Genomic DNA, 13,281 nt, shown 5'->3' on the forward strand with positions numbered 1-13,281 from the left:
GTGTGATTTTCTTTTTATTATATTGACATTCACAAACTACCCAAATTTATCAAAACATTTCATCAATTTCCTTACAAGCGACATAGAGATTTGTGTCATGGTTTTGGTTTTCTATGTCCCGGCTGGAGCTCGTATGAAAAATACGAGTGGCGCATTTACCAGTAAAACACTCGTGTCCATGTCATACATATAAAATCCTGATTTTTCAGTAATATCCTGAAGTCTTTCAATTTTTCAGTAACGTGATGTAAATCATTTTTCTACCTTATTAATTTGAAGAGAATGGCAAGACACCACTGTTTATATATGCGGTAAAAAACAAGTGAGAACAGGAACAAACTGAATATTACATGCAACTCTAAACAGCCAAGGGGTACAATACTCCTTATTTAATAAAAATGCCATCGTAGACAGATTGTGGTAGAAAAGCAATAAAACATTTTAGGACACACCATTATTGGAAAATAATCTTCAGGGTGGTGACAGTAACACTGATTATCCCCAATTTTATTTCATACAAAAGTCTTGATGTTTTCAGTCAACTGAAGTGTCAAAGTAGGCAGGAAAAAATAAATAAATCTCATCTCATTATCTCTAGCCGCTTTATCCTTCTACAGGGTCGCAGGCAAGCTGGAGCCTATCCCAGCCGACTACGGGCGAAAGGCGGAGTACACCCTGGACAAGTCGCCAGGTCATCACAGGGCTGACACATAGACACAGACAACCATTCACACTCACATTCACACCTACGGTCAATTTAGAGTCACCAGTTAACCTAACCTGCATGTCTTTGGACTGTGGGGGAAACCGGAGCACCCGGAGGAAACCCACGCAGACACGGGGAGAACTTGCAAACTCCACACAGAAAGGCCCTCGCCGGCCCCGGGGCTCGAACCCAGGACCTTCTTGCTGTGAGGCGACAACGCTAACCACTACACCACCGTGCCGCCCAAAAATAAATAAATAAATAATTTTTTTTTAAAAAGTGTTTTGGCTCTACCATGGATTTTTTTTTTTGGTTGATTGCCATAATTCTGCCACAGTGATGGCCCATGTCTGTAAGGTGAGAAAAATGAACGGATATTTCGCTTTAAGGCTCGGATTTGTTTGTACCTTATTCAGCTATGGCCACGAGCATGAGTAAAGAGGAAATCTGCCTGTAAAAGGTTCGCTAAGGTGAAACAAGACCACACAAATGCCTTTATACGCAAGACTAAAATCAAGATCAAGACTAAAAATACCGCACTTTTTATACGACTAAACTGCAAACTGTTGCTGTCAGATTGAGAAGCGAAAAATCCTCCCTGCAACATGACATCCCAACTGAAAAGCAAACCTATGTGAAAAGGGAAACCAAACACAATTAGCAGGCAGGCGAGGAGCATTCCTGCCCCTCCCAGAACCGCACTTAAAAAACAACCACTGTGGCCCAAGGTTTCACTCTTTTCCTCTCATCACAAAAGGAGCATTAGTTGGGGTACGAGTGACAACTTGCTTTTTCAGAAGCAGGACCAACAGCAGGCGGTGTGTGTCTGGAGGAGCACTGAATCGCCGTCTAGGAATGTCCCAGTGTTCAGCACAGCAGCGCTATGGAGAGCGGTCACTACCTGCCCCAGCGCAGCACAGTCGCAAGAAGTCATTTAAATCTTTTGCATCATGTTTATGAACAAATCTGGAATTTGGCCATGCATTTCCTCCCGTACAGTGTTTCAGCAGATAGCCAGCTTTGATTAAAAACTGCTTAATAGCTAAAAACACATTGGAATGGTTTCAGTATTTGCCAAAAGGCATCGATATCAATATATAAAGGAAAACGTGTGAGCATCTCTAATATTTAACAGTTATTCCACAAAACTGAGTCGTACAGTGGTGCTTGAAAGTTTGTGAACCCTTTAGAATTTTCTATACATTTCTACATAAATATGACCTAAAACATCAGATTTTCACACAAGTCCTAAAAGTAGACAAAGAGAACCCAATTAAACAAATGAGACAAAAACATTATACTTGGTCATTTATTTATTTATTGAGGAAAATAAACCCCTCTGTGCAGCAATAACTGCAACTAAACGTTTCTGGTAACTGTTGAGTCCTGCACACCGGCTTGGAGGAATTTTAGCCCGTTCCTCCGTACAGAACAGCTTCAACTCTGGGATGTTGGTGGGTTTCCTCACATGAACTGCTCGCTTCAGGTCCTTCCACAACATTTCGATTGGATTAAGGTCAGGACTTTGACTTGGCCATTCCAAAACATTAACTTTATTCTTCTTTAACCATTCTTTGGTAGAATCACTTGTGTGCTTAGGGTCGTTGCCTTGCTGCATGACCCACCTTCTCGAGATTCAGTTCATGGACAGATGTCCTGACATTTTCCTTTAGAATTTGCAGGTATAATTCAGAATTCATTGGTCCATCAACGATGGCAAGCCGTCCTGGCCCAGATGCAGCAAAACAGGCCCAAACCATGATACTACCACCACCATGTTTCACAGATGGGATAAGGTTCTTGTGCTGGAATGCAGTGTTTTCCTTTCTCCAAACACAGCGCTTCTCAGTTAAACCAGAAAGTTCTATTTTGGTCTCATCCGTCCACAAAACATTTTTCCAATAGCCTTCTGGCTTGTCCACGTGATCTTCAGCAAACTGCAGACAAGCACCAATGTTCCTTTTGAAGAGCAGTGGCTTTCTCCTTGCAACCCTACCATGTACACCGTTGTTCAGTGTTCTCCTGATGGTGGACTCATGAACATTAATATTAGCCAATGTGAGAGAGAGGCCTTCAGTTGCTTAGAAGTTACCCTGGGGTCCTTTGTGACCTCGCTGACTATTACACGCCTTGCTCTTGGAGTGATCTTTGTTGGTCGACCATTCCTGGAGAGGGTAACAATGGTCTTGAATTTCCTCCATTTGTATACAATCTGACTGTGGAGTGGGAGTCCAAACTCTTTAGAGATGGTTTTGTAACCTTTTCCAGCCTGATGAGTATCAACAACGCTTTTTCTGAGGTCCTCAGAAATCTCCTTTGTTCATGCCATGATACACTTCCACAAACATGTGTTGTGAAGATCAGACTTTGATAGATCCCTGTTCTTTAAATAAAAACAGGGTGCCCACTCACACCTGATTGTCATCCCATTGATTGCAAACACTTGACTAATTTCACCCTCAAATTAACTGCTAATCCTAGAGGTTCACATACTTTCGCCACTCACAGATATGTAATATTGGATCATTTTCCTCAATAAATAAATGACCAAGTATAATATTTTTGTCCCATTTGCTTAACTGGATTCTCTTTATCTACTTTTAGGACCGGTGTGAAAATCTGTTAATGTTTTAGGTCATATTTATGCAGAAATATAGACAATTCTAAAGGGTTCACAAACTTTCAAGCACCACTGTACATGAGCTGATGTTCAGTTATAAGCCTTGTACAACGAGATTGAGTGGAATAACTTTTATTCTATCCACATTCACTGGATTTTGAGAAAAAAGAGCATTTATTTTTATTTTTTGCAAATTCAATAAATTTAAAACCTTTGTACAAACTGTCCGACAAAATCATTTCCACTTGGAATGCAAACAAACCAGTGAAATGACAGGAGCAATTTGTGAAAAATGCTATAATAACTCTTGGGGGGGGGGGGGGGGGGGACCCCATTCTTATCACCACATACTTACTTTCTATATTTTGTTGCTTTTTTTTTTTGAGTAGAGTTTTTATTTCGTCCTCAGTTGGTTCAGCAACATGCGCCGCCATTTTGTTTCTCTCTGCTCACAGTATATGAGCTGATATCCTAGTAGTAGTCAGTCAATCAAGTAGACTGCGTGATTGCTCATATCCAGTGAATGTGGCTAGAATTAAGTGTATATATAGGGCATCAAAGAAGAGAGAGATTGATGAACGCATTTATTAAAGATATGACTGATTAAATGCACGTTATGGTCTCTTACATTTTCTTAAACTTAACCTGGAAAACAAGGACTGTGCAACAGGACATGCAAAAAGAATTCCCAAATAAGAGCCTTAACCTATCCTAAAGACTTAAACTCTGTTTCTATCTAAAGCACACTTTCAGTTTCTGTATTTACTCTAACGAACTTCACCTTTTGATTGACATCCATTTCAGCACTTGCCCTGTTTAAAATTCTCCGCATGTTGTTCGGGTTTGTCCTGATTTGTGAGCCAAACTACACTACAGAGCGATGTCCTTTCTCAGCAACTCAGTCAAGAGTCTCAAATCATGGTCTACATGACCATGCGGCTTTATTGATGCAGCATATGTTACATTATGATTTAACTTTTGATGGTACTGGGGTGTTTGTGGATGTTTGGCCTCTACCAGATATTCTATCCACATTCACTGGATATGAGCAATTGTGCGCTCTGATTGGCTACTCTACTACTAGGCTATCAGCTCATATACCATGAATAGAGAAAAACAAAATGGCGGCGCATGTTGCTGAACCAACCAAGGATGAAATAAAAAAAACTCTACTCGAAAACACAAACCCCCCCCCAAAGAAAAAGTATTTGATGGTAAGAATCTCTATTTTTCAAGAATTATTATAGCATTTTTCACAAATTGCTCTGGTAATTTCACCAGTTTGTTTACATTCTTCATCTTTAAGCATTAAAATTTGTTGAATTTTTTCCAACTGGCTCAAAAGCTCAAAGAAGTTTGAAAATTACAAAACTGAAGTGTCCAAGGAAGAATTAAATGCCGAAAGCTATTCTATACCTCGGCACGACAGCACTTTCTACAAAAAAACAAAAAGACACTAAAGTCAATTCGTGCAGCCATCGAACGGTTTTTCAGAAGTCCACCTGAGTGGAAATGATTTTGTCGGACATTTTGTATAAAGATTTTATTTTTTGGAATTTGCAAAAAATAAAAAAGGCAAGCATTTCCATTTCTCAAAATGGAACAGTTATTCCACCCAATCTCATCGTACATGGCTTATAGCTGCCTTGGCACTACGCACCTCGTTGTCTATCAATTCATGTACGACTCGATTTTGTGGAATAACTTATTCAGAGAGCACTCTGGCTGTGGATTATTCAGAAACCTGGGTGACGTGTTGAAATTCTGTACTAAAGGGTGTTTCAGAAAATGATATTTGAGATGTAAATATCCCAGAAACTACATAGTCTAGTCAAATGAAACTGAACAGGCTTAATGTTGAGCAATTTAAGCTTTATTCCTCAAAATCTGAATGAGAAATTCAAAAAAGGTATGTGGATTCCATGAAAGATTTCACAAATTTTCCAATACGCGCAGTGCCTGAGACACAGACAGCCTTCCTCTTTGAACTTTTTGTGCCATGTCCAAATCTGCATTGCAGTTGGTACATTTTTAGAGAATTCTCTCAATGCACACTTCACAGTCTTGTTCGACTGTACTGTAACACACAAAATGCCTGTTCTTTTCCAGTGAATGGCATTTCTATACCTAAAAAGATAGACAAAAAAATTTTTTTGACCCGTTTCTACACATGCTGTTAAAATTTGAGGTCAATTGAACAAAGATTGGCAAAGTTATTAGATTGTGAAATGATATTTTTTGAAACACCTTGTATATTCTGTACATACAATTCTGGAAATTAAAAAAAAAAAGGAATCGAGACCACTGCATTTCCTTTCAACCTTGTATGTGCACGTACATCACAGATACTTTAACAGGCAGTACTGGATTACAAATGAACTCATTAGGCTTACGTACATTCTGTTACGGTATATAAACTATCCAATAATGCCATTTTGGACATCTTTACACAGACTGATTGCTGTGTTTCTTAAACAAGTCCCTTTCACATCATACCCTGCATCCGAAATCGCTCACTCCTCCCTATATAGGGAATTACTATATACTGAGCTCATTGGTAAAATATAACGTAGCACCAATAACCTGTTTGTCATTATATTTGCACTACTTCACCACTACTACCTCTGCCATCTCTCATCAATGCAATTATGTGCAATAATATAGGCCTTAAACTATTTTTATCCATACTTCTATATTATACGTGTATATACACACACACACAGAGTCTACCTGTAATGTGCAATTTTTCCGAGCCTCTCAATAAGAATTTTTTCTCTATACTTTTCACGGTAGATAATGCAAATAGCCCGCTGTATTTAATCCTTCGTTTGTCTAATTTTTATTTCAGTTTTATTTGTTATCTGTTTGACTTTTTCTTGCTACTGTAACACGTGAATTTCCCCAATGTGGGATGAATAAAGTGAATCTAATCTAATCTAAAATGAAAAGACACTTTTGGACACTACTCCGTCACGCTGGTATTTACGTCATTACTGTCGCACAGTTAATGTGCCAGATCAGCCGGCTGGTAGTTTTCAAAATAATAAATACATGCATGTATTTTTGTGATGAATACATATTATACTGAGCGTATTTCCCACATTAATCAAAGTACCTGCATCTTTCAGTTTTTTAAAATCAAGGCTGAATACTTTCTTCTTTGCCGCTGTCTTTTATTAAATCAAATTTGAGACTTAATTTGATTTCTTTCAGCGCGACCGCAATGCATGATGGGATATATTGCTTGGTTAGTGACCATCAGTTGTACACTACTTTTCGTGATGCATTGCGGGATATTTTAAGTGCACTATATAGGGTATAAATCATCCTCACAATCGTTTCGGACAGCACTATAAAATGGCGTCCTCGCCATATAGTGCCTTATATAGTGAGCGATTTCGGACACAGGGATGATCTCTGTAAGAATAAATAAAAGGCGCGCTTAAAAAGCAAAACATTGCTGTTTTTGTGAAATTTATTCAATAGTCTCTAGAGAGTTTACACCGAACTGACAGGCGGTTACAGTAACTCAAAGAACCATTCTTTACAACCATGTTGAGCAGAAAAGCATCTTGGAATTCACAAGCTTTCCTGTCAGCTCGAACCAGTCAGGCTGTTCTGCCCCAGTCTCTCAACAAGACGTCTCCACCCACAGAGCTGCCACTCATTTGGATGTTTATCTTTTTGTTGTACAATTCTGTGTAAACTTTTGATACTGTTGTGTGTGAAAATCCCCAGAGATCTGCAGTTTCTGAAATACTCAGACCAGCTCATCTGGGACTAACAGCCATGTCAGGGTTAAAGCAATCGAGATTGGATTTTGACCAATCTAAATAAACAGCATGGAAAAGTGTATTAGAAGTATAAATAAATACACCATCATGCCTATGACTACAAACAGTGATTTTGGCTCTTTACCTTTTGTAGTTCAACCAAATACAGTGAAGCACAGATCATCTGTAACTTATTTCACCGGATTAGTCATGACCATACGCACAAAAAACTCTTGTACTTTGGCCTGTTTTTTATTTTATTTTTTTTAAATAAGAAGTGGAGTAGATTTGATGACCCAACATTCATTTTCCTTCATGTGGCTACTTCACTGGACCACTTCTGCAGTTTATTTCAGCTTTACAGAAGACTTTGACCCTCATTACTCAGAACAATGTGCTAAAAGATCATTTAATCTTATCAATGATTAAACCTGAAAACAGAAAAAGAGAGGAACAGAGCGTGAGACGAGAAACATGGAGAGAGCATGAATCAGCATTGTGTAGGATGATTTACTCATTCCATCTAGGTCTTTCTCTCACACACACACACACACACACAGTAGTAGCAAATAGGCATGTAACGAATATATTGTGCGATGATAAATTGCAATACAAATTATGAGGATTCTAAATGAAGGAGGGGTGGGAAAAAATAATCAGGCTGCATGATCTTAGTTTTTTTTTTTTCCCCCCAGCTGTAATTATGTTGTTTAGACAGCAGAAGGTGCAATAATTAACAGCTATGCCACGAAATCAAGTCGTATATGAGCTGATAGCCGATGAGGCACGTAGCACCGAGTTGGCTAGAAGCCATGTACAACAAGAATGAGTGGAATAACTGTTTTATTCTATCCACATTCACTGGATTTTGAGAAACAGAGCATTTTTATTTTTTGCAAATTCGATAAATAAAAACTTTATACAAAACGTCCAACAAAATTTTCACTTAGAATATAAACAAACCATCAAAATGACAGTAGCAATTTGTGAAAAATGCTGCTATAATAAGTCTTGAAAAATAAAAGATATGTTCTTACCATTAAATACCTTTCTTCTATATTTTGTTGCTTTTTTTTGTATTTCTGGGATTTTGTTCTCGAGTAGTGTTTTTATTTCGTCCTCGGTTGGTTCAGCAACACGCGCCGCCATTTTGTTTTCTCTACTCACAGTATATGAGCTGATAGCCTAGTAGTAGAGTAGCCAATCAGAGCATGCAATTACTCATATCCAGTGAATGTGGATAGAATAACCTACAACAGCTGGAATACACCTGACTTCACCTTACGCGAAAGTAACACAGCTTTAATGTGGAAAAAACCCACAAGAAAAACCGATCTAAAATGGGAAAGAGCTGTTGTGTGATTCTGTACAAATAGAATTAACAAGAAATCAGAGCTCTCTTGTAACAGACTGCTGAAAGTGAAAGGAAAGGGAAGCAAATGGAGGTAGAAGAATTTTCTTCAAAGGATTTTAAAAAAAGGCCTAAACGTTTTTAATATAGAAAGGTATATATTAACTGAGATGTTCCAGGATGCTATCCAGGAGAACGTGTGTACTCCACTGGCCCTACACACTTCGTCAGACTGGGCCTTAAGAAATTAACCATGTTCCCAACAGGCAACTGTGACTCAAATCTTGCCCAATCTTGGGTTAAAGGAATAAGGGTCATGCAAGAGACAAACGAAGTCTGACCCAGGCTTCACGACTTTTCTTTCTGTGGACTTATTGACCATGTCGGCTAGTGCTACGCCCTTCCTGGTTTAAACACAAAAAACTGGAATGGTTTTTGCTTGTATTCCTATTAATGATGCCATGCGGATGTATTCTTCTGTCCATTCCAAATAAAGATACAATTTCAAAAAAAAAAAAAAGAAAGGTATATATTAGTTAATAGGCTATTGTATTTTACTCCAACCTTTACAAATGTGGGTAAATTATTTTTGGTTATGAAATGAAACAAAAGTTTTTTTAACCAAAGGAATATTTAAGTTGATAAAGAGTAGGGAAATGTTACATTTTATTACCAAAAAACTGCTTCATTTTATTTTTTTCAAAAATATTGTGAGAAAATAAAATTGTGAATCCAATATCATGAATTGAATCGAATCATGGAAGTGGGTGAACTGGTACATACTACCTAATCAGCACTGAATTCAAACTTTAGGCATAAAACATCTTGCACCTTTTCAGGAATATCAAGCATAATAAGGTGGTCTGTGAGGGTGTTTTTTTTTTCTTATACAGGTAAAAATTACAACACTCCATTATCAGAGTTATTATATTCATTATTGAGTTCTTATCATTCTTACTATTTTTAGCATATTTTACCAAGGACTTGTATTTAATTCAAATCTTTAAAACTAAAAAAGAAGGAATAAAAGCTCCATGACTCCAAAACCTCGCCAAATTCTTAATGTATACACACCGTCAGAGATAGGGGTACAGTAGGAGTCCATTTCTATTCCCCAAGGTACAATCTACATTAATGTACCCTCTAGGGCTCATTATTGGACTTCAGAATAACTGTCTCTTTTTAGGGCCAAAAAGGTACATATTTGTTCCCTAGCAGTATTTAACGGGTACAAATAAGTACCTTAGAGGGTCCTGCCCAGTGACAAGCCACTGCACCCCTAAAGGTACAATAATGTACTTTATTTTCTGAGAGTGGATTCAAATAATGAGACTGATATCTGAATAGTGAATCCAATCTGTATTGCTTGGATATATATATTTTTTAATCCAGTTAAAGTGGTGCCTGGGCATTAAAAGTTTGAGAATCTCTGAAACACACACACAACTATGTGAGGAAGTGTAGGTATTTAGCCAAAATACTTGAGTGAAAGGAGCTTCCAGGCTCTGGTTACTCCCAATCTTAACCAGACTGATGCTCCCTCCGAACCTGAATGCAAAAATGCAGCAAAACAACTCAGATTTGCCTTCTTCACCGACAATGAAATTAGCATGAAATGGAAATAAAGCCACATTTCTCCCTGCCTCAACTGGGAAGAAATTTACAACTGCCAACTTGGCAGCCTCCACCATATCACTTGGTATTACGATCATTTTTTCCATTTCCAGATCAATATTTGCGTCACGCTTAAGTGCACCAAAAGTAAATAAAGCTCCTATGCCATTTATTTTTGGGGGAATACATCACATTCCACTGAATCTATGGGTTTTACACATGTGGGCAGCGTTAAAAAGAGTACGTTCACGTCATGCCATTTCATTGAGTGAACAATCCCTCACACAACTTTCCTCAAAATACAAGGACATGCATTTAAATAAAATGGCCCAGTAGCCCTACATCATGATACGTTTGTCATGTCCAAGTCCTGCTCGGATAAACTTACCGAAAACAAGCATTGTGCCAGAAGTCTTTGTAGAGCTTGACATGAAAAGCATCCTGAATCCTGCCTCCACATCCAGCGCACACGCTGTCACCTGGATCTGGGGTACATGAGGACACTGGTAAACAAACACTTTTGATAGAAACCTATGCATTACATTTACTCATTTTGCTGACACTTTTATCCAAAAGCGGCTTACGAGGGAGGAAGACCGAATACAACTGAGCACTTTAGAGTGCAAAGCTGGCAGCATTTGGATTTGAGCTCATAACCTTCCAATCAGCCACCCAAAGCCTAAACCACTGAGTCATCACTTTCCCCACATTCAGATTTAACACGTGAATCAATTACTTTTATTGCAGTCCGAATTTGAGGTTTGGCTTCATTAATATGGATGAACACAGATGATCAAAACCCATTTGATGCACTGAATTTCACACTATGCATGTTTATTTCGCTGTGTGTTCACGTTTACTGAAATTTAGTCTTCAGTAAATAATTAAAATCACAATTACAAGTGACTTAAGGGTCACATTTACAACTATAACAGCTATATATTGGAAATTTGGGAGGATATAAGAAAACTTATCTATATGTCTATTGCTCATCTACGCAAGTTAATAATCATGAGCTGATGAACTGAGGTAGCTGAAAATCTGGGTCTGGTTAATGCCTCGGGTTATTTTTAGGCAACTGGGAGGGGGAAAAAAGAAAAAAAAAGTGCACATCTCCACTAAAGCACCTATTTCCATTCACTTGCATTTCCTGCCTTGTCCTGTGTTTTGAAAGACTATTTCCTTGCGTGTATACAAGTCCAGAGGTTACAGCTTATTGTCTATAATACTTCGTGTACGCGTTTCTCTCACCATCCTTGTAAGGACCTTCCACTGACAGTATTAATTAACTGCAGTAATAATTGTGTGTCTGAGCCTAAACCTAATCCTAACCTCAGTAATGAAAAGGAAACTTTCTGGCTCTTTTTTTAATAATTTTTGTTTAAAACACACAACAGCAATTTCCTTGTAGAGACCATCTGAACGTCCCCACAAGGTCGAAACTGTCAGATTTTACCATCCTTGTGGAGACATTTAGTCTTCAGTAGTATATAAAAAACATGCACGCACACACTATACGTGCATGCACACTCAGGAACAGGATACTAAATTTACCCATCTTTATAGCTAGGGTTGAGGCAAAATGACAGTATAAATCAATCAATATTATGATCACAAAATACTTTTCCAAGATACCACAGGTATGTTTTCCCAACAGGCTTTAAAATCGTAGCTACAAACTCTTTCAAAGTGGCTGCTCTGATATTAAAAGTTTTGTACTAATTCTATTTTTTTGCCAGCTTTACATCATTTCTGTATAAATTAGACATTATTAAGACTTTTGTCTTCATATGTGTAAGCTTCCGATGTATATAGATACTTTAACTAATGAAAGAAACAAATCAAAATTATATAAATTTTGTTTGCTTATGTATGTATACTTTATAACGCTAGCATTCTTATATTTTTAAGTTTTGGAGGAGGCCCATGCAAAACCACATAGGTTTCTAGCCTCCCCTGCATGTTTTTTGTTTATTGCTATTATACAATTTAATGTCCTTATACATGCGAATAAACAAACAAACAAAAAAAAAAAGACATTTTTCAGTTTTTCCAACTAACTAAATTGTTAGCACACCATTATGATACACAGGCTATTATACCACAGAAATGTCTGAGTATTGCGATACAATTTTTTTAAAATCGTATCGCACGAGCCTATCTACTGGTACCTTTTGTACCTGTAACATGCATCATTCTCCTAGAAGATTTTAAAATACACTGACAAACCGTAACTACCTTTAAAGTAAAGTAAAGCTCGCTCTCACACACACCCCTCTGTAGATAAAATGATACAAACTTAAAAAAAAAAAAAAAGTACAAAGGTGTGTGTTTGATCTTGTATCACTCCAAGAAAAAGGAAAGGGGGGGGGGAGAAAAAAAAAAAAGTAAAGCACTTTTTAAATGCCCTTTAGGAAAGGCTGGTTTGGATGAATAACAGGTTGCAGGAAGAATTTTGGGAATGGGAACTTTTTGAATAAATAAATAAACAAATAAATAAAATATGAACACACTTAACATATATGCAAATTAAAGTAGTGACGTAATAACTATGCATCATGACCGGATTTTAATTCTGTTGTCATCATATCAAGGCGATACAACAAAAATTGTTGCCTTACCAGCAAACAGAAACATCCCAAGTATATTTATTTACATTAAACAAACACAACAGCAATAACAAAACACATACTTGTGCACTTTATCAATATATGGTACAATTTGTAAACACGCCTCCTCGATTCCAGTCAGTCATTCTCTCCGTTTTACCTTCTTGCTCGTCCATTTATTCGCTGGTTGCCTTCAAACACAATCTCACATGCTGGTCAGGATATGAGGAATGTTCTCAGAGCACATCCCTGAGCCCGGAGACGCACTCAAAAGCGAGAAATCCCGAGGCACTGGAATGAAATGAGCGCTTCTGCACGGAGCAGCACGACGACACTGGCTTTCAGGCAGCTCGCCTCTGCTCTGGAACTGGTGACGTCATGCAGCTGGAATTCCTGTACGGAGACCGGAAGGGATCAAACAGCAACACCTGAAACCTGAAACAGGAGAAACTCAAATTTCGAGCTGAGAACTAAAAGCTGAGGTCGCACTGCTCCATCTAGTGCTTATCTCTGTGTAAAACAATTTACCTTCTGGTCTGATCTGGAGCTCTGGCTCAAGGCATTTAGCCATAAAACACCAGGGTTAGAAGTAGAAGGGCACTTGATAG

At 38.0% G+C, this 13,281-nt stretch overlaps 1 protein-coding gene across 1 annotated transcript in view; it reads right to left on the reverse strand.

Annotated features, from left to right (window-relative positions):
• The window catches only part of limk2 (LIM domain kinase 2), a 57,367-nt gene extending 44,346 nt beyond the window's left edge, over positions 1-13,021 (reverse strand). Inside the window, exons 1-2 of the mRNA XM_060907361.1 lie at positions 12,834-13,021; positions 10,453-10,549 (exon numbers count right to left, since the gene is read on the reverse strand). Of these exons, the coding sequence (XP_060763344.1) occupies positions 10,453-10,549; positions 12,834-12,849 (113 nt within the window). The 5' untranslated portion in view covers positions 12,850-13,021. The remainder of the gene's footprint in view (positions 1-10,452; positions 10,550-12,833) is intronic.
• Positions 13,022-13,281: the final 260 nt, after the last annotated feature.

This window comes from Neoarius graeffei, chromosome 24 (assembly GCF_027579695.1).
Source record: "Neoarius graeffei isolate fNeoGra1 chromosome 24, fNeoGra1.pri, whole genome shotgun sequence".
In the NCBI taxonomy this organism is placed as follows: domain Eukaryota; kingdom Metazoa; phylum Chordata; class Actinopteri; order Siluriformes; family Ariidae; genus Neoarius; species Neoarius graeffei.